The sequence below is a fragment of the Bos taurus genome, chromosome 22 (assembly GCF_002263795.3).
Source record: "Bos taurus isolate L1 Dominette 01449 registration number 42190680 breed Hereford chromosome 22, ARS-UCD2.0, whole genome shotgun sequence".
In the NCBI taxonomy this organism is placed as follows: domain Eukaryota; kingdom Metazoa; phylum Chordata; class Mammalia; order Artiodactyla; family Bovidae; genus Bos; species Bos taurus.
Genome location: NC_037349.1, coordinates 45131983 through 45153520, shown reverse-complemented (window position 1 = coordinate 45153520; position 21538 = coordinate 45131983). Strand labels below are relative to the sequence as shown.

The 21538-nt window shown below is 41.1% G+C and overlaps 1 protein-coding gene across 7 annotated transcripts in view; it reads right to left on the bottom strand.

Moving 5' to 3' along the window:
- The window catches only part of ERC2 (ELKS/RAB6-interacting/CAST family member 2), a 980761-nt gene that overhangs the window by 366616 nt on the left and 592607 nt on the right, over positions 1-21538 (bottom strand). For all 7 annotated transcript variants that reach the window (XM_024982903.2, XM_024982905.2, XM_059879783.1 and 4 more), the window contains one exon: positions 19785-19945. In XM_024982903.2, coding sequence (XP_024838671.1) covers positions 19785-19945 — 161 coding nt within the window. The remainder of the gene's footprint in view (positions 1-19784; positions 19946-21538) is intronic.

Genomic DNA, 21538 nt, shown 5'->3' with positions numbered 1-21538 from the left:
ATTCGCTCATTTAATCATCAGAGAAACTCCACAGGCAAGGTAATGTCATTTATACATTTGTCAGTGTCACAGTGCAAGAAGAGTAAATGGCAAAGCAGAGATATAAACCCAAGTCATCTTTCCTTTCAAAGCCCAGTCTCTTGACTCTTGTGCTAATGTATTCCTCATCAACCCTGATGCTGGGCAGAGGTTAAAAGACCTCTTTCCAGAAATGCTGTTGCAATTTAGGGAGCATCACCAGATGAGAGGACAGGCTAGGTGATATGAAACACTAAGTTTTCATGATGACACACTTAATCATCATCATGTAGTCTTGCCTGGCTCAAGGCCAACTGTCAACCAAAATGTGATGGATATAAAGTCTGTTTTGGTGTGAGACCCTAACCTTCAAATTTCCCTATCCTTTTGGGACACCTTCTCTATCCACCTTCTACTGCAAGTGGGGCAAGACTGTTGCCCAAGTTCTTGGCCCACCTGTTATGCATTCCTAAATCATTCCCCTCTAGAGCAACCAGGTTGAAATACCAAGCCCAAGACAAACATCTAGCTCAACCCAAAGATATACCCTGGTAACCTAGTTGAGGGAGAAAAGGGCAAAGAAGATGTTTAGAGATGGAAATCATTCTGCTCCTCCCTAAAATCATCCAGGTTGGATGTACAAGATCCATCCTAATAATTAAAACATCAAGACTGGAGTTAACCTCTGGGAAAATGGGGACTATGTCTGAGCCATGATTAGATCAGCATATAGGACAGTGGGAGAAGCCTACCTCTTGCTCAATGAATTATGATTGAATTAATTAAACAACAAACATCCTAGAGCAGGGGTCTGCAACCTTTGGGATCTAATGTCTGATGATCTGAAGTGGAACTGATACAATAATAATAAAGTGTACAATAAATGTAATGTACTTGAATCATTCTGAAACTATCTCCCCGACCCCTGTCCATGGGAAAATTATCTTCCACGAAACTGGTGACAAGTGCCAAAAAGGTTTGGGATGGCTGCTCTAGAATAACTGAATCAAAAAAAAAAAAAAAAAAATTCCCAAGGAAATGGGGCTTTTGGGAACAAGCAGAGATCATCATCAACAAAAATAGTACAATAAGCAAAATAGTTATGTTCAGGCCTCAGTAGAGATTTGGGAGTTTAATCTTATTACAAAGAGAGCTTAATCTCAGCTACATTCTCTGTAGAAAAGTTACCATTAATCAAAACCCAAGAACCCTTAGGCATAAAGATGAGACTAACCATTAGTTTATGGTCACCCTTCAACAAAAGTTGTTGTCTGTTTTCTTTCTTCAAAATCTTGAAGAGTTACCATTCAGTCAAGAAATTGAAAAGACATAAGACCAAGAAAGGCCCGTCCTTCCAGTCATGTGTAGAAATGTCAATAATCACCAAGAGGGAACAAAAAGTCTACCATGATGTAATCATGTCAGTTCTGACAACATTGAGACATAAGCATAAGCCAGGGTGAATAGAGCCAGAAATCAATTGAAGAATGTGTCAGGCAGTATAAATTTTTTGGATTTCCCTATATAATACCATTAAATGGTCCATTTTGCAGTTTTATAGCAACATTTAAAAAAATCAGAATCTAAACCTCTCACATTTGGATTCCGGTGAGTTTCAAATTTATGGGGGAAAGCCTTCATTAGAATTATCCTCCACCTTAAAGTGTTTGTAATTTGCTGTCACAAATGTTTATCTAAAAAAAAGAATGTTTATATTGAAATATTTATGAATGAAATGATATAACGTCTGGGATTTGCTTCAAAATAACCGAGGCATAGGAGTGGGGAAATGTGGGATAGGAAGCAAACAGTACTGCCAATGAGTTGAGTAATGGCTGAAGTTAGGTGAAGGGGAAGTGGAGTTTGATTTTACTTTTGTATGCAATTGACATCTTTAAAAAAAAAAAAAAAAAAGGTCTAACAGAAATTTACCCTAGCTCATTGGGCCATCAATTAGACAGACAAGAGATGATTCTCACAGGAATACACCTCTCTGTTCCATGGAAGCACCCGTCCTTTAAAAAAAGATAAAACCCAGTTTTCATCAACACTAACTTAGAGTCATGTTTCATTTGGGTATTTCTCCTCATATGCCAGCATGGGTTTTACATTAAAAGGCAGACTATTCAAGGTACTTTTTAAAAATATATTATTTAGTAGGGAATTTTCTTTTTTTTTTTTTTCAGTGAAATAACAAATTTCTATTGCTATTTATTTATTCTTAGTTTACATTGCAAAATTCTTTAAAATTCTCTAAATACAGGCACTTGATAAATTTATCATTCCAAATGAGAAGCTTATCTAACTTTGATATATTCTTCATTGAAAGGCCTTTTCCATGGAAAGCTCTAGTAAAAGGTGAAAGATTTATGCAGCCTGAAAAGAAATCAGAGTATGAAAGGCCTTCTAAAGAAATCAAAGTCTTCACAGGAAAGTTTTGGAGCTATTGAGAAAACAGTTGTTCCAGAAACATAAGATTCAGGCAATGCCCACACATGAGAGCAGATTACACAAAGTTCATCTTGAAATCAGTTCCTAGAACTAAAGAGTTATGTGTCCCTAAAGAAAATGGCCCTGAATTATAGGCAGGTGTCTAAGCTACCCCACTAAAGACAAAGATGAATGACACTGTTAAATAGTGGGAAAGGCTCCTTTCTAAACTTTCTGAATCTACCCAATCTAGGACTGCCTGCTTCCAGAAGGCAGAAGGCCTACATGTTGGGCATGGGCCAGTTTAAAACCTCACTAATACCACTAACACACTGGCTCAAGGCTCACAGTATTCCAGGGAGGTGGTAGGCTGCTAGTCCAAGATGAGAAACTGTAGATATACACAGGAGTAGACTTGCACTTCTCATTCAAGGGATATTTTTCCTTCAAAGGGGACTTCCAGAAATACCTGGGGGAATTTTTGATTGTTGCAAATGGAGGTGGGGGATTGTTCCCACCATCTACTAGGTAAAGGCCACAGATGCTATTAAACATAAGACAGCTCCCACAACAAAGAATTAACCAGCCCAGCATCAGAAGGGCTGCCGTTAAGAAACTCTGGACTAGAGCAATAGTTGCCACAACAATTCCCTCACAGTCCTCCTGCATAAAGGCATGAAAGTTTTCAGAGAAACAGAACAGAGAGCTGGCAGGAAGAAGGGGAAGAGAGGGATGCCTATCTCCACCACTCCAGCAGTCAATCTAAACCTAGTCCAATAAACTCAGCTCCCTATAGGTCTCTTGAAAACTTCCATTTCTCTCCATCTCCACTGCCATCATCCTAGGATAATCTCTTCCCACCTCAAAAACTTCAGCAGCTTCCTAGTAGTATGCCCACATCCAAATCTATGCTCCACACAAAAGCCTGTGTGTGCTGTGGTGGTCAAGCAAAGTGGCAAGACTACAGGGCGATTCTGAGAGGCTCAAATCCTACCTGGGCTCTGAGACCCTGGGCTGGTTAACTTCTTTGTGCCTCTCTTCCCTCAAAAGTAGTATGAGAATGACAGCAGTATTTATCTTAGAGGAAGCTGTGAAGATACTAAGTTTATATTTACAAAGGTCTTTAAAAGTTTCTGGCACATGGTAAGTACACTGTAATTGCTTTTTATTATTTTCAAATCATAATCTGATCATGTTACTTCACTCACAGTGGGTTCTTGTTCCTAGGATAAGTATCAATAATCTGACCACGGCCCCCATGAGTAGTCTGGCTCCTGCCATCCCTCCAGCCCCAGTCAATCCTGCTTTCCCCCTCGGTCCCTGTGCTTCCACCACACAGGCCTCCTGTGAATTAAGTAAAAGCATGTTGCTCACTTCTACCATAGGGCCTTTGCACAGGGAATCTCCTCCTCCTAGAATGTGCTCTCTGACCTAACTCCACTCACCTAGCCTGCCTCTTCAATTTAGTGAACTCTCACTCACTCAACTCTTCATGGTTTATCCTAAAGGACCCCTTCTACTACCTGTAGGATGCTCTCCTCTCTCCAAAGATCTTTCCTTTTTTGCACACTCATCCCAGCTGCAATTCTACATTCAACTTTCTAATCCCATAACTGGACATGAAATTGTTCATTCATTGTCTCAATAAACAACTGTGACTTCCTGGATCACTTGTTTCATGAATGAGCTGAGTCAATGTCTGAACAGTGACTGAATCAATGAGTAGGCATGCTGAGCTTGCACCTCAGTCTGGAGGTCTGCATTAGAGCAGTTGCTGATCAAAGATGCAATGCCTTTAACTTTATGGGACTCCCAAGTGCCCTGAGCCTGGCTGTAAAGATGTCAGGCCCTGGAGGCAGCTGTCTTGTACTGTAGCCCAGGACTTCTAGAATGCTCTCTTTCCTTCCATCTCAAAAAACTCATCCATGTTCAGTCAAACAAACTCCCCCAGGCCTAAAGAATATGGAAGGGGAATTTATTCCTTGTATATGGCAGGAACAGGGGGCTGTTTTCACTAGTCCTAAGACTGAGGCTGACTCTGGGAACATCAGCTTCGCATCTTTCTGGGACTGTCACAGCAGCAGTCATTCATATTCAAGGGTCATTTAAAAACCAACTATTTTTATAAAACCACAGAATGACAGTTTTGTTTTAATATTTTGACTGTAGCATCAAGCATTCTGCTTCTTTTTCCAAAATTACTTACAATGGGAAGTGTAAACATTTTTAAACAATGTTTTCTCAAACCATTGTAACAAATTTCACACCTATGACTACAGCACCATGATCTTCCCCACTGCACTGGTCTATATTTGGCCAGAAACAGAATTCACCACAGACAGGTCCAGTGAGGAGACTTCAGTGAAAGGACTACAGAGGACAGGCGGTCAAGATTAATAAAACAAATGTGCTGAGGCACCGGGGAAATGGCAACAAGGGGGTGGCTATTACTGCACCTTGGGCTAAAGGGGCAACAGGAAATATGAGTTAATCCCAGTGCCAATGGGAATTATGGATGGGGCACTGCTAAGAGGAGCTACAGTCATGGGAGAAGTCCCTACTGCCAGAGATGTGGTCCCAGTGCCAGAAAGGAACAGGGAGGAAACTCTCTAGTCTTTTTCTCTTCCCACACTTCATCAGGCTTCCCAGGTGGTACTAGTGGTATATAACCCATGTGCCAATGCAGGAGACACAAGAGACACGGGTTTCATTCCCGGGTCAGGAAGATTCCCTGGAGGAGGGCATGGCGACCCTTTCCAGCATAAGAGTGTGACGTGAATGAAGCAACTTGTCATGCATGCACCCTCCCATCTCCTGCAGTGCCTGCTTCAGGCCCTGGACCCACCAGAAGTCAGACAGCAAAGGAACCCCTGCAATGCATCCTACAGGGGCAGCGTTCCAGGGCACAGTCTCCCCTCTCAAAGAATGGCAGGTGGAGGGCAGAGCAGCGAATAACCACTGGACCTACCATACTGCCTTAGAATAAAGCCTTAGAAATGCACTGAAGGGAACTTTTTCAAGAAAACATCCAGAGATAGAGCCAAGAAGAGAAAGAAGCACCAAGCTCAGGGCTCATAAACTGAACACCTAAACACCATTTTCAAAACAGAACAGAAAGACAATTTAACTTTTATCATAACTGCATGCTGGCACAAGCTGCAGTGTACTCTGCAAATCTCTTCAAGGAAGTGAAGGCTTGGGTGTGAGTATTAACAGATTCTCAAAGAAGTTGGCCAAAGCCTCCTGCAGGTTCAAATGAAGATCCCAGGGATATTGGCTTAACCCAAAGATCAAGTCAAACACTGCATTTCAGTTTTCACAATCCATTGGCTCCCAAATTCCATGACTAGAAAACAAAAGACTTTGGCTGTTCTTGACTGGCGACTTGGTTTCAGGCTCTAGCTCTCAATTGCTTTGCTCCTGAGAAACTGAGCAGCTTCCCCTCAAGATCTCATTCATGGCATGATTGCCAGAGCCAGCCCCTTCTCTGCCCTCCAACATGCATGTGTGTGACACACACACACACACACACACACACACACACACTCTCTTTCCCAGGTCTGCCTCCTGCTCAATAGTTAAAATTAGAATCTAGCAAGGGAATCATTCAGTTCAGTTCAGTTCAGTTGCTCAGTCGTGTCTGACTCTTTGCGACCCCATGAATCGCAGCACGCCAGGCCTCCCTGTCCAACACCAACTCCTCGAGTTCATTCAGACTCACGTCCATCACGTCAGTCATGCCATCCAGCCATCTCATCCTCTGTCGTCACCTTCTCCTCTTGCCCTCAATCCCTCCCAGCATCAGAGTCTTTTCCAATGAGTCAACTCTTCGCATGAGCTGGCCAAAGTACTGGAGTTTCAGCTTTAGCATCATTCCTTCCAAAGAAATCCCAGGGCTGATCTCCTTCAGAATGGACTGGTTGGATCTCCTTGAAGTCCAAGGGACCCTCAAGAGTCTTCTCCAACACCACAGTTCAAAAGCATCAATTCTTCAGCGCTCAGCCTTCTTCACAGTCCAACTCTCACATCTATACATGACCACAGGAAAAACCACAGCCTTGACTAGCCATACCTTTGTTGGCAAAGTAATGTCTCTGCTTTTCAATATGCTATCTAGGTTGGTCATAACTTTTGTTAACAAAGTACAGAAAATATTTTGACACCTCTCACTTTGTAGGGCACCAGAATAGGGGTAGGGAAAGGAGAGGAAAGAAAGGAGAGAGGAACATGAGGTAAAGGAAAGAAGAAGAAAGAGGAGATTGGGTTGAAGAGAAGGCGAGAATGGAAAAGGTAGGGACGGGAGGGAGAAACCACTAGCAATAGGCAGAGCATAATTTCCATCAGCATTCATTCCTTCCTTCCACAAACTTTCATTAAGTGCTTTCCAGGGACAAAGAACATCCAAAACCTTCCTCACCTCCACTCTCTGCTTCATCCTGGAGGTCTTCAGTGACTTGGAGCCTTTGTCATGATGCCCTCTGTCACTGGGCTGCAGTTATTGATGTTTCCCCTCTACCTCCTCAGGGCTGAGGCATCCCACAATAATACCTACAGTTTATTTTACTTTTGCAAAGATGATACAGGGAGACAGAAAACCTTCAAGCTGGGATTTCCCCCAAGTCCTGCCCTCTCTCTTCTGGGAAAGAGCTGGCATCTGGACCACAGTCTGTCCCATTGATGCCACAGCTCTGGAATACATTCTCCCACTTTGGCAGTGGCCTTATTTTACTTCTCTCCTTTTTGCTCAAAATAATCATTGCAAGAAATGGTTCATAGGAAAAAACCTAACTACCTAATGGGTTGTGATGAAAGAAGGAACAAGTGGAAAAGGATGAACAAGGGGAGAGAGAGAGAGTAAAAGGGGCATCAGTTTAGAGGCCTGGCTGGAGGACTGGCCAATCCCATACCCTTCATTTATAGTTGGACAAAGTGAGGACCAGAGAGATCCAGAAGTTACAGAATGATGGAACACTGGAGCTGGAGAGGACTGCATGGTCCACTGAGCAGTAGGCATTGGGGATTAGGTCTTTTGTATCTTAGCCAGGATTTATATCGTACAGGGAGCACAGTCTCTTAGGAATTTAGATCTGAGACTTGTGCCAATTTCTCTGGGGTCTATAGTCCCAAGAAAGCAATCCAGAATCAAGTCAGAGTTGCACAAAACACAAGAAGAACCCAGACCATCAAGGCCTCTGGGCCAAAATCATGATGTTGAATGGGGGAAACACATTTCCCCTTTGAAAATAAGTCAAGCTAAATCAGAGATGAGAACCTAGTAAGTTTTCTCTCTCCCCTCATTTAAAAAACACCAATTTTAAAAAGGGAGGCAAGTAACGAGTTGCTTAGCCTTGGCACTCCTGGCATTTGGAGCTGGATCATTCTTTGCTGTTCAGTTCAGTCGCTCAGTCATGTCTGACTCTTTGTGACCCCACAGAATGCAGCATGCCAGGCTCCCCTGTCCATCACCAACTCGGAGCTTGCTCAAACTCATGTCCATTAAGTCAGTGATGACATCCAACCATCTCATCCTCTGTCATCCCCTTCTCCTCCTGCCTTCAATCTTTCCCAGCATTAGGGTATTTTCCAATGTGTCAGTTCTTCGCATCAGGGGGCCAAAGTATTGGAGTTTCAGCTTCAGTGGCTCAGAGGTTAAAGTGTCTGCCTCCAATGTGGGAGACCCGGGTTCGATCCCTGGATCGGGAAGATCCCCTGGAGAAGGACATGGTAACCCACTCCAGTATTCTTGCCTGGAGAATCCCATGGACGGAGAAGCCTGGTAGGCTACAGTCCATGGGGTCGCAAAGAGTCGGATATGACTGAGCAACTTCACCTTCACCTTCATCAGTCCTTCCAATGAACACTCAGGACTGATTTCCTTTAGGACTTTGATCTCCTTGCAGTCCAAGGGACTCTTAAGAGTCTTCTCCAACACCACAGTTCAAAATCATCAATTCTTTGGCACTCAGCTGGAAAAAACATAGCTTTTTGGTGAAGAATTCTGACAAAATGTGGTCCTGGAAAAAGGAATGGCAAACCACTTCAGCATTCTTGCCTTGAGAAGAACCCCATGAACAGTATGAAAAGGCAAAAAGATATGACACTAAAAGATGAACTACCCAGGTGGGTAGGTGCCCAATATGCTATTGGAGATCAGTGGAGAACTCCAGAAAGAATGAGGAGATGGAGCCAAAGCAAAACAACTCCCAGTTGTGGATGTGACTGGTGATGGAAATAAATTCTGATGCTGTAAAGAGCAGTATTGCACAAGAACCTGAAATGTTAGGTCTATGAGTCAAGGTGAATTGGACGTGGTCGAAAAGGAGATGGCAAGAGTGAACATAAACATTTTAGGAATCAGCGAACTAAAATGGACAGGAATGGGTGAATTTAACTCAGATGACCATTATATCTACTACTGTGGGCAAGAATCCCTTAGAAGAAATAGAGTAGCCCTCACAGTCAACAAGAGTCTGAAATGTAATACTTGGATGCAATCTTAAAAACTACAGAATGATCTCTGTTTATTTCCAAGGCACACCATTCAACAACACAGTAATCCAAGTATACGCTCCAAACACTAATGTTGAAGAAGCTGAAGTTGAACGGTTCTATGAAGACCTACAAGACCTTCTAGAACTAACACCCCAAAAAGATGTCCTTTTCATTATGGGGGACTGGAATGCAAAAGTAGGAAGTCAAGAGATACCTGGAATAACAGGCCAATTTGGCCTTGGAGTACAGAATGAAGCCGGGAAAAGGCTAATAGAGTTTTGCCAAGAGAATGCACTGGTCATAACAAACACCCTCTTCCAACAACACAAGAGAAGACTCTACACATGGACATCACCAGATGGTCAATACTGAAATCAGATTGATAATATTCTTTGCAGCCAAAATGGAGAAGCTCTATACAATCAGCAAAAATAAGACTGGGAGCTGACTGTGGCTCAGATCATGAACTCCTTATTGCCAAATTCAGACTTAAATTGAAGAAAGTAGGGAAAACCACTAGACCATTCAGGTATGACCTAAATCAAATCCCTTATGATTATACAATGGAAGTGACAAATAGATTCAAGGGATTAGATCTGATAGATTGCCTGAAGAACTATGGACGGAGGATGGTGACATTGTATAGGAGGCAGGGATCAAGACCATCCCCAAGAAAAAGAAGTGCAATAAGGCAAAATGGTTGCTTGAGGAGGCCTTACAAATAGCTGAGAAAAGAAGAGAAGCTAAAGGCAATGGAGAAAAGGAAAATTACACCCACTTGAATGCAGAGTTCCAAAGAATAGCAAGGAGAGGTAAGAAAGCCTTCTTCAATAATCAATGCAAAGAAATAGAGGAAAACAATAGAATGGGAAAGACTAGAGATCTCTTCAAGAAAATTAGAGATACCAAGGGAATATTTCATGCAAAGATGAGCCCAATAAAGGGCAGAAATGGTATGGACCTAACAGAAGTAGAAGATGTTAAGAAGAGGTGGCAAGAATATACAGAAGAACTATACAAAAAAGATCTTCATGACCCAGATAATCACAATGGTGTGATCACTCACCTAGAGCCAGACATCCTGGAATGCTAAGTCAAGTGGGCCTTAGGAAGCATCACTACACACAAAGCTAGTGGAGCTGATGGAATTCCAGGTGAGCTATTTAAATCCTAAAGATGATGCTGTGAAAGCGCTGCACTCAATACACCAGCAAATTTGGAAAACTCAGCAGTGGCCACAGGACTGGAAAAGGTGAATTTTCATTCCAATCCCAAAGAAAGGCAATGCCACTGCATGTTCAAACTACTGCACAATTGCACTCATCTCACACACTAGCAAAGTAATGCTCAAAATTCTTCAAGCCAGGCTTCAATAGTACATGAACTGTGAACTTCCAGATATTCAAGCTGGATTTAGAAAAGGCAGAGGAACCAGAGATCAAATTGCCAACATCTGCTGGATCATTGAAAAAGCAACAGAATTCCTGAAAAAACATCTACTTCTTTACTGTTAGGCGATCCTGCGTATTGTAGGATGCTTGGTGGCATCGCTGGTCTCTACACACTACCTGCCAGTAGCATCTTCCCTTGAGCTGTGACAACAATATCATCTCCAGTCTCACCAAATGTCCCTAAGGGGCAAAATTACGGCCAGGGTGAGAACTACTGCTTGAGAGAATCAGGAGCTATCAACCTGGTCATCTGAGTCCAGAGCCTTGTTTACGGTTGGAGGGTCAGGCTGGCTTTGGCTCACTCAGTCACACTTGGAAGATTCGGGATGTGAACTTAAGTCATGAGAGCCCTGCTCACTGCCCCGGAGAATTATCATTTCAGGACCTGATCTGTGACCCTGCTTGTAGTGCCCACCCCTTGGCTTCTCTTCCTGGTATACAGCTGCCCCATACCTTGCCTCCTGGGGCTTAAGCTGCCAGTATCCTGTACATCCTTCAATCAAGCAGTTAACAAAATTTCTCCAAAAGAAAGCTGCTCTTGGATTGAAAGAAGGACCACAACTGCCCCCTTTAACTTGCCACATTTTAGGAGGTTGGAAGGCTTGTACGATTCTCTTTCCCTTTGTTAATGGTTGATCTTCCCAAGCCCCCGTGGAGCTACTGCTGCGCGGATGGAGATAACATGAAGTGCGGTGCTTGGAATACTTTCAACTCTACAAATTCATGAGCATTTAGATTATTTAACTGCTGATTATGATTATTTAAGCTGAAAGATTATACCACTCTAGCTCTGAAAATGTTTGTATTTCCACTAAAAACCAAGGGACCCATTTGACTGACATTTTTCACTATTAAAACTATACATCTAGTACATGTTTTTGGCCGAAGACAGTGTCTCCCCTATTTTGTTTTATGATAAGGAAGCTGAGTTCAAAGGCCTCCTCCAACTAGCTCTCTTCCTGCCCCCTCCCTCCCACCATCAACCTGGCTTGCTCTCCTGCTTCCCTAATGCAAGTTGAAAGAAGAACCTATGTGCCTGCTGCCATCCACTATTCAACCAAAACTGGATCCCAGCATCACCAAATAAAATTCTTAAGATGACAACCTCTTCTTCACTAGGAGAAGGTGTGATACAAACTGTCAGTGGTTACGATCATAGCCTGTAGTGTCAGACTTGTATTTGAGCTCCAGGTGTCTGAGCCTCAGTTCCTACATTTACACACTGGGGGTCATAAGACTCCCCATCTCAAAGGAGGTGGCAATCATATGCAGGTGAAGTAAATAGCCCCTGCCTGACATGTAATAAGCACTTAAGAACTGTTCACTGGTAATATTAATCTCATTACCCAAAGTCTGCATGAACTGAATAGTATATATGCCTGAGCTAGTTTAATCCTCTGAAAGCATTTTAATCAGAGATAGTACATTCCGTAGGGCAAGGAGAGTTGAAGGGGTCTTGATTCTACCTGACACACAATTTAACTACTGATTCTTTCTCTGTGATGATTTGTGAAACACATCTCTGCTTGGCTCGTGCATGTCATATCTAAAGAGTCTTATGAAAAATAAATGCAGTATACACAAGTACAGGATAGGTCTTGTACTTGTGGTCCTATTGAGGGGACAGTGTCCTAGACCAAGCAGTCATTTTGGCTTTTGGCAAAAGTTTCTGCATTTCAAAAAGAGTTCCTTAAGAGAAGAAACAAGATTCCAGCATCTCCTAAGTCTTCAAGTTCCAGATCACTCATTTAGCAGAATGACTGGTAGAATTACACACTGAAAGGAACTGTGGAGATCACCCTTCCGCCCGTCCCTGGGGAAGGGGACTCTCTCTATAGCACTCCTCCCCCCAGGATTTGCCGACATACCTCAGAAACCACTTCAAAAGAGCATAGAGTTCTGACTGCTACAAAGCACTGTAGGAAGGCCTTCGTCTTCTTAAAGAATAACTGTGCTCAGGCACAATCATCTCAGGCAGCATAAATCAAGTCCATTTCTTTCCTCTCCTGTCACCCCTTTAATAGTTGGAGGGAGAATGTGTCTCTTGGTCTTCTCTAGACTAACACCCCTCACCCATCAGCTATTCCAACCATAAACATATTTTTCAGGTACCTCCCAATCTGTTCACTCACCACATGACTCTCCCATAGTTTACCAATGCTGGTACCCAGAAATGAACTCAAATACTTACTGAACCCACATATACACAAGTAAATATCTGAGAGGAATGCTATCACTAAAAGTGTAGTTGCAAAGTTATTTTTAAATATTCAGTGAGATAAAATATCAGTTGATTTTTCTTCCATACTTTTCTCATTTCAGCAAAGACGGCTAGTTGCCCTTAATACCTCTCCACCTCTTTCTTTCCTTGGTAGTAGACTCCCTGAGAGTTAGCCGGACATACAGCCACCCAGCTGAAGTCCAGGTTTTCCTGCTTTCTTGTATCTACATGTGACCATCTGTAAACACTGATCAGTGTGCCTCTTCCCCGCTCTGGTTCTTGTACCTACTTAGAATGGAGAGATCTTTGTCCTTTGTGTCCACTTAGAAGAGTGGTGAGTGCCTCTGGTTTAGAGCAGTCTTTGCAAGCAATGGATACCCAACAACTATTTATCAAATAAATTGTTAAATGACTCAGATGTCAATGGATGGTATGGGCAGCTTAAATGGCAGGGAGGTTCCCTTCTCCTGTCTGACAGCAGGAATGTGGATAGAATGGTTGGAACTGAGGCAAACACCTTGCATCCTGAGGTGCAGAGAAAAACATATGCAGAATCTCATGTGCAGAGAATGACAAAGCATCAAGGCAGATGGAGTGCCAGTCCCTGGTTACTTCGCTGCTTGCATGAACCTCTGGAATGTGCAGTTTTCTGTTCCTTGCCTCAAGCTAATTAGACCATTCCACTATTCTAAAGTTATTTTCATTGTAGTTCAGTTTTATTTACCAACTTTATGTATATTAAGTCTTTTCTCTTTCACTAAAGGCCCTAAACCACCAACTCCAGGGTTACAAGAGAGATACAGAAATCCTGAGTGATAAACAACTGCCCATCATGTGACTGTCTGCAGCTCAAACCACAACCATTGCTGAATGAGCAGTTCTTCTCTCTGCCACCTGTCTTCAATCACTACAGGTAACTTAGGAAGCTAAGAAAAGCTTCACTAGTATTTTAGCTGACTCAATTTACTTTTGGAACTAGAAGGAAACAAATAAGAACAGAGAGATTGGGATATTGTAGGACACATTAACATCAAGTGGAAGTCACTCAGTCGTCTCTGACTCTTTGTGACCCCATGGACTGGAGCCCACCAGGCTCCTCTGTCCATGCAATTTCCCAGGCAAGAATCACAGAGTGGGTTGCCATTCCCTTCTCCAGGGGATCTTCCTGACCCAGGAATCAAACCTGGGTCTCCTGCATTGCAGGCAGATTCTTTACCATCTGAGCCATCAGGGAACTCCAGGACATATTACGATAGTATTTAATATATATTTTAAATTGAACATGGCAAAGTTTTTCTAAATAACCATGGCTTACAGAGAAAATTACACTGTAGCCCCCTCTCACCCCACACACAAAAAAACTGTTCAAAGTGTGAGGCCAACTCGAATTTGAAGATGAGCTCAGGGTATGCTAATTACAGTGGGTTTACCTAACATATGGATATGTCACGAACCATGATACATATATGGCCTTTTGTGGCTTATAAATCAGTTTCTTATAAATGCATTATTTCATTCAATCCCCATAACTTCTCTTGCAACTGAGTTTATCAATTTTAAGTAACAGTTGCCTTCAAAACTCCTCTCCCAGGCTCCATTAATCCTGTCCAAATTGCCAGGCACTTAGGATTCCTTCCTAAAGAAATGTGATTTGTCTTTTCTCATGTTGGCATGAAGGAAAGAATAAATTGATTTTATCATTTTCTGCACCCTGCCTCTCCTTTGAAGGGTACTTACCTAATGAGTGGCTCTCTCAAAAGGGATCCTAGATCAAAGAGGCCAACAGGATAATGCCTTAGAATAAGCCTCTGTCTTACCTCACTGTAAACTTCCTAAAATAGCCCAGTGTATACAAAGGCTTCTGAGGCTATCTGGAGAAGATTCGAGAATGTAATAATACCCAGTAAATTAAGGTGGCTCTCACAATGTCATCAGACGAGTTAAAGTATAGATGTTCCTTTAAAATCTTTACATTAAGTATGAGAAATCACCACAGAAAGTCTAAACTACACACTTCACATTATGTAACTTTTAACCAGCTCTCAAACCCCCCTTATTCATTCAGTATTTAATACTAAATGGAACAGATCAGTTAGCCTGCCTGTCTGCCTATTAAATTACTAGGCTAGTTTAAATTGTCTGAGCAAATGCACACAGATAGATTTTAAGCACAGTATCTCATGGCCTTCAATTCCTTTTAGCTACAGATATCAAATTCACCTGCCACAAATTAAATAATCGAGCTTTGGTTACTGGAATGTAAGCTCATTAACTGGTATTAATAAAACCAAACATATAGAATGATGTTCTTAATATTATTTTAATAAAATCCCTTTTAAATAGAAGCAAATGTAACAAAGACAAACCATTATGAAATGTTTTAGTAAGAGGTTTTAGATATTTTTTAAGTAAAAGAATAATCTTATACACAAGGGAAGGAGAATATTATGTTCTCCTGTGAAAATGTATGGTTGGGAACCATTAGTTCCTTCTAGTGCGGGAATAATGACTGGCAGTTAGAATACTAACCAATGAAGATTAAGCTGGAAAAAATATTTATTCGGGGGAAGAATCCTACACAAGAGAGAGTCAAAGACTGTCCACTAGGCTCAGATCCTAGAAGGTTTCTCAGACTATAGGGAGTGACATGGCATTTCCCTCTTTACTCCCAAATAATCAGGAGGGTCCTTACCAATGGAAAGAGCTTTCTAAGTGGGATTCTAAACTTCTTTGGTTCCACAAGAAGCTACTTTATTCATCTAACTATTCGTTTGTTTGCTTATTTATTTGTCCATTCATTTCGATCACTCATTTTACTAAAATGAAAACTTGATAAGGGCACACATTTTCGCTTGTCCACTTATAGCAGTGGACATTCATTCCTCAAATGCAGAATTTATAAAATATGGAAGTTCAATTTAATTTTCTTTTAAAAAATGAGCATTTGTAAATGTGTATACACCAAAATGCCATCACTGTCTATCTCTGTATGGTAGGACCATAAGTGATTTTCTTTTTGAATGCCTGCCATTAGATATCCAATATTAAAAGGGAATTTCACTGTAAACAAATTAACCAACTCATTTAAAGGTAAGTCTTTAAATCAAGCAATATTTTTCTCACTTTAAATTTAGCCTAAATTTAAACTAAGAGGACAATTCCCTCCCTGGCCAAGAAAAATAGCAGAGGAAAATGAAGGCCAGTGTTGCACAGGTCCCAAAATGATAAAACACAAAAGAAAACTCTGGTTAAATTAAACAGTTGGGTTAGGAGTGTAGCTATCAAAAGGCAGTGTGAGGGAGCCTTGTAATGATGGACAGTGCTACATCTTGACCATGGTGGTGGTTATACAAATGTATACGTGTGATAAAATTGTATGTAAATAAATACATATACACACATGAGTACATGTAAAACTGGAGAAATCTAAATAAAGTTGGTAAGCTGTATCAATATCAATTTTCTGGCATAATACTATGCTGTAATTTTGCCAGATGTTACCACTGAGGGAAACAAGTGAAGCGTACAAGAGAATCCTCTGTACTACTTCTTATAACTACATATTAATCTGCAATTATTGAAAATAAGCTAACAAATTGACACAGCAGGATGCTTATCAAGACATTCTTTATATTAGCAAAATATTGGCACCAAGATAAGCCTCTGATAAAGGGAGACATCTGTATGATAGTATGTCAGATAATTAAAAATAATACAATTCAATGTTTGCTGCACAGAGCAGTGTTTACCATTCAGCAAGCAAAAGAAGGATTTACAAAATACGAAAGTACAATCTAATTTTGTTAAAAAAATAAAGAGCATTTGTAAAGGGAGACATCAAAATGCTATTAGTATCTATCTCTGCATGGTAGGATCACACGCAATTTTATTTCTTTTTAATTTTGCTCTTTCTTTTTTTCTCCTTTTAGAATGCACAGTACTACCTGAACAGATATAAAATAAAAGTAAACTTATGAAAAATAAAAGGCTGCCTGTCCTGTGGACAGGGCTCAGCTGAAATCTATGTAGCTCTGAAACAAAAACTAAGACAAGTGGTAACGTTAATTAAATGGAAAGCTATTTCAGTTCGATATAAGGATGAAGGAGCTACCTTCAAGAGCCGTGAAACATGAACCGCCACCTTATGAGCCCATGGCTTCCAAGGCAAGTGGTCTTTACCAGGCCTGGTGAATTCCTTATTATGTGGACAGCAGTCTGGCTTATATAGGCTGGAAGGCTGCACTCAGCTGTTTTCCAATACTATAAATCTGTGTCATTTAATTTTGCAACAAATTTAACGGACACCATCTCTCATTTCAAAATCCCCTTTTACGTTTCAAAGTGCTTTTACATATGCTAGTTTATATTAATTTCAGTTCAGTATTTTTTTAAAAACCCTGTTACTGTAACAATTCTATGGAGTAGGTAAGGCAGGTAATATCAACCGCCATGTCACCAAAAAAAGGCAACCAGAGAGTGACCTCCTTTAAGGTTATGGATGAGTTATGAGACCACATCTTGTTTCTCTTGATTCATGGCCCTACCCCCTTCCTAACACCATTCAGCTTTTCCCATGTACCAGGGCTTCCCAGTCCTGGGGGGACTTGCCTGTCAGGTGCATGAACAACAGTGGCACAGAGTGGCAGTAAACGCAGTGACACACCCAGCTGACTGTTCACACTGACTGACACTGACTCAGTTACTGTCCAATAACCAACACGTCAACTCAGCTCAATCAAGAGTCACCAAACCGTTTGGTTGACTAGAACATCTGAAGAGGCTGGTAAATCTAACTGGGGTTCTCAGTCAATTTAACTGCCCTGCACCTGTGTCCCCATGGTCCTGGGAAGAACCCTGTTATTGGGGCTTCTGGGCCAGTTAATGAATGAATGAGGTTCATATTGGGCTTAATGAAGCAGAGCTTTGTTACTTTTACCAAAGGAATTAAAAGAGGAATTTTCTATTTATTTTGCAGTGGCAGCAGATTAAGCACTTCGGTAATAATGTGGCAATTCACCCAAAGAGGTCTTGGTTAGGTGCTATCTGAAATCATGAAATTAAGTGGGAAAACATACACATGGAAAAGGTTTATATGTTTTAGAAAAATAAACCCAAATTTTAGACAAATGATACTCTTCACAAAGTATACTAAACAAATGACATATTTTCATTGGCTGATAGTGCCATTTACACACATATTTCATTTTCCATGTGCCAAGCCCTCCTCTGAGTGCTTCTCTTCACAACCACCCCACGAAAGTCATTACAGGAGGAAACCATTGGGTCAGCAATGTTAAGGTCATTTTCCCCCAAGTCACACAACCACCAAGTGGACGCAACAGGATTTCAACCCAGCTCTGACAACTCCCAAACCAGCATGCTTCACCATTACTTGTTCTCTGAAAACACTGGAAGTATATGCTCTTTTTATAAACAGGAAATAATGAAAGTTTCCTTATAATGGCATAATAAATCACTCCAGGAGGTGTAGAGTTAACTTGGGAACAGCTGCAGAACAATGAGAGAAATTAGCCTGAATCTGACACATAGCAACACACAAGGAGGCAGAAGCTGGGTAAGTGAAAGAGAACGAATAAAGGCTGATGCAATCAATGTACTGACATTATTAATAAATTACTGATCACATCAATAATGTCACAAATGCTTGAAATACGTTTCTTCCTAAGTACATAAAATCCAGTCTCCAGCATTCAATCTATTCATTCCAGCAATGAGCAATTACCGAGCACCAACCATATGCAGGCACTGTTCTAGGCAGTATGATTTCTGCAGTGATTCAAACAGACAAAAGTTCTGGACTTGGTGGAGTTGACATAACTGCATGAGAAAATGAGGTAGTAGAAACAGAGTCTGAACAGATTTTTGGGTTTAATCCTGGCCAGATGTCCTTAAGCAAATTACTTGAAATCGCGCTGAGTCTCAGTTCCCTCACCTCAAAACTGAGGATAATAATATCTGTTTTTATTATATCATCTTTTATTAGGAAAAATGGGAGTTTATATGTGGAAAAAAAACTACTTATTCTTTGGTCTAGGAGAAACTGAGGTAGTTGACAAGGAATAAATGTTTTGTCCTCATTATTAAATCCTTCAAAATATTTCATTCCATATTTTCCATGATCTAAGCTTTCTGGGTTTAATACTAACCATGTGTAAGACTTGCAGGGTCAGGGTAAGGTTATTCTTCCATACCTAGCCACCAATTTCAAAGTCTATATTACAGGCTTAAGATGCTATAATTCTGTACATTTCCCCTTATTTTGGAAGGAGGCTGGGTTTAAATCATACTTTAGTGATTATTTCATTTAAAGACTTAGAGAGATGCTGCTTCTTGCCTAATTTTTCAGAAATAGATTCATAGCAATTGATTACCTCTAAAATCTTTGAGTAATTATCTTTACTATGTTCTTTCATGGTGATATTATTTCACTGTGAGAACGATATAAAAGCTAGGTGGAGGTGGGTGTGTCACAGGCCCACAGGAACAACCACTGCCCGACAAGCAGTCACACCTTATTGATTAAATCAAAGAAAGACATTTGTTCCAGTCTCCTCCCCTACCCAACCCCCACCCCCCTCCAGTCCTTACCTACCCAATGAGACAGGGGGGCAGGGGCATTTCCAAGCCTGTTTTTATCAGCCCAGCAAATCAGAGTCCTGCTTTCTAAACAAAGAGGTGCCAACCTTGAGACTATGAAAACCAACACAAGCCAGGCATTGTACACAAGTGAAAAGAATATAATTAGCAAAGTTATAGTCACAATTAGGAAATACCTCCTCAGAAAAGTTTCCATTTAACCCTGAGCAGGACTTCAATTACCATTGTGCTTAACAAGGCCTCTGTCTCTTGGCCAGCTCAAACCTTTTAGACAGATCTAAGAATATTAGTGCCGTCCACAAAACACAGAGTCACAAAACCTTATGTTGGATTTTTTTTTTCTTTTTTGAATAACAGATGTGAAAAATGTGCACATTGGGACATGGAAGCTGTAATTCGAGAAAATACGAAGCACAGTCACAGAAACAACTAGTCAAGTATTAGCTACATGATTCTCTCTCCAAGCTCTTTCCTCCTCTTCTTTAGCATTCCCTTTCTCATCCCTACAGAGAAGTTAGAAAAGAAAGACTGAGAAAGCAAAAATGGGCACTCACTTCATCTCTAGGATCTCCTCCAGCTGCTTCCTCCTTTCTGTCCGGAGGTTGGCCAAGTGTGCTTCTTTCTCAGCCAGGGACTGCTGCGTGGAGGCAAGGCGAGCCTTGGTGGCATCCAGTTCCTGTCTGGTCTTCTCCAGCGCATTCATCAGTTCTTCTATCTGAAAAGCGCATGGGACGCAGTGTGTTATTTCTCCTCCATTCAAGCACAAGGTGTACCTTGCGTTCTGACAACAGACACAAAGGAATTAAAGCCATTCTTGAGCTGGGCATTGTATCCCGGCATCCATTCTTTCTTTGTCACTACTTAAAAATAAACATTTCAAACCCAAGAAATGTCCAAATTTCTCCAAGGTCCTCATTCAATTGAATTATCCAATAACTTTTATAGAAACTACTTAATGTATTTATTAGAACTGGAAGGTGAGTGGCTTGACCCAATTTCAACCTGTGTTTGGCAAAAATCTCAGATACTGCCTCACAGTTGGCTGAAGGCAACACTCAAATGCACTTTGCCCGGCACAATATACTTTTGTGTGTAGGCCCCAGAGCATTCTGACAGGAAGCTACTCTATGTGTTTCAAATTCATTCATGTTTTAGCCTATCAAAGCCTTGTTTGGCAAAAGCGATTTGATGACCAAGGGGCCTCAGGGGCCCCCCTCTCACCTCACCTCCCTGTTTCATATTCAGGAAGCAAGGTTTGGCCAAAGGTAAACAGAATCCCAGCCACAAAAGGTTCAAGTTTGGTTTGCCCCTGAAGTTTGAGAGGGTTCTAAACTTGAAATAAATGACATGTAACTTTTATAGGGTGCTAATACACCATAGAAATAAGCCAGACTATCAAATATCCAGGGTTTTCAGCCAGGTCCCAAAAAATTGGACCAGGGAGCCCCAAGGCAAGGCCTTATCCTTCCCGAACCACTGGAGACTTTTAAAAGCCAACACACAACAAAGAAGGCTGGTGTTTAATGGTTCTTTTCCAGAGCCTTCCGTGGAATGCCATCCCTTGCACAGATACAGGCTGCATCCACCCTGAGAACTTAAAACCATGGTTTCAGGAAGTTTCTAGACTCCAGAGTTGATGTTTGGATTTCTAAGTCACCCCTTCCAGCTGAACTTGGCAGAATGGGATCATCTATCACTAAAGTCAACAGAACGCCCTTCAAAACGTGTCAATGACATGTTAAGTTCCAATTCATAAAGACTTTCTACACCATTTCTGCAGTTTTACATGAAATTTATTCAGAATAAGCACGATAGTTCACATCCAAGGTAAATTACAGGCTTTTAAAATTCAGAAAACCCTCCATTTTGCCCTGATAAAAAGAGGAAACTTGATGACCAGGTAATATAAATAAAAGCCCAAACCAAAAACAGTTTTAAAAGCAAGGAATATAGAGCATAACCTATGAAAGTCACAGAACTACACAGGGATAAACAGCATTATTCTTTAACAAATGAAATTTAAATATTAAAAAGCAAACTTGTTAGTTTCTCATATAAGTTCATCGAATATCATAAATATAACTAGAAACCTTTCTACAAAACAATACTTGATGAGGCTGAAGCAGAAGTGTTTTTGTCTGTTTTACCCTATTTTTTATAGATTCAATAGCAGTGCTGCTTTTTAAAAGATCAATATTATGGTCATTCCAAGCATCAGCTCAGATACAGTCTGCCGGATCCTCTACTTGGGATGGTCTGTGTCCTCACGACTCCCTTTCCTTTCGTAACTTTTTAAAAAAAAATTCCA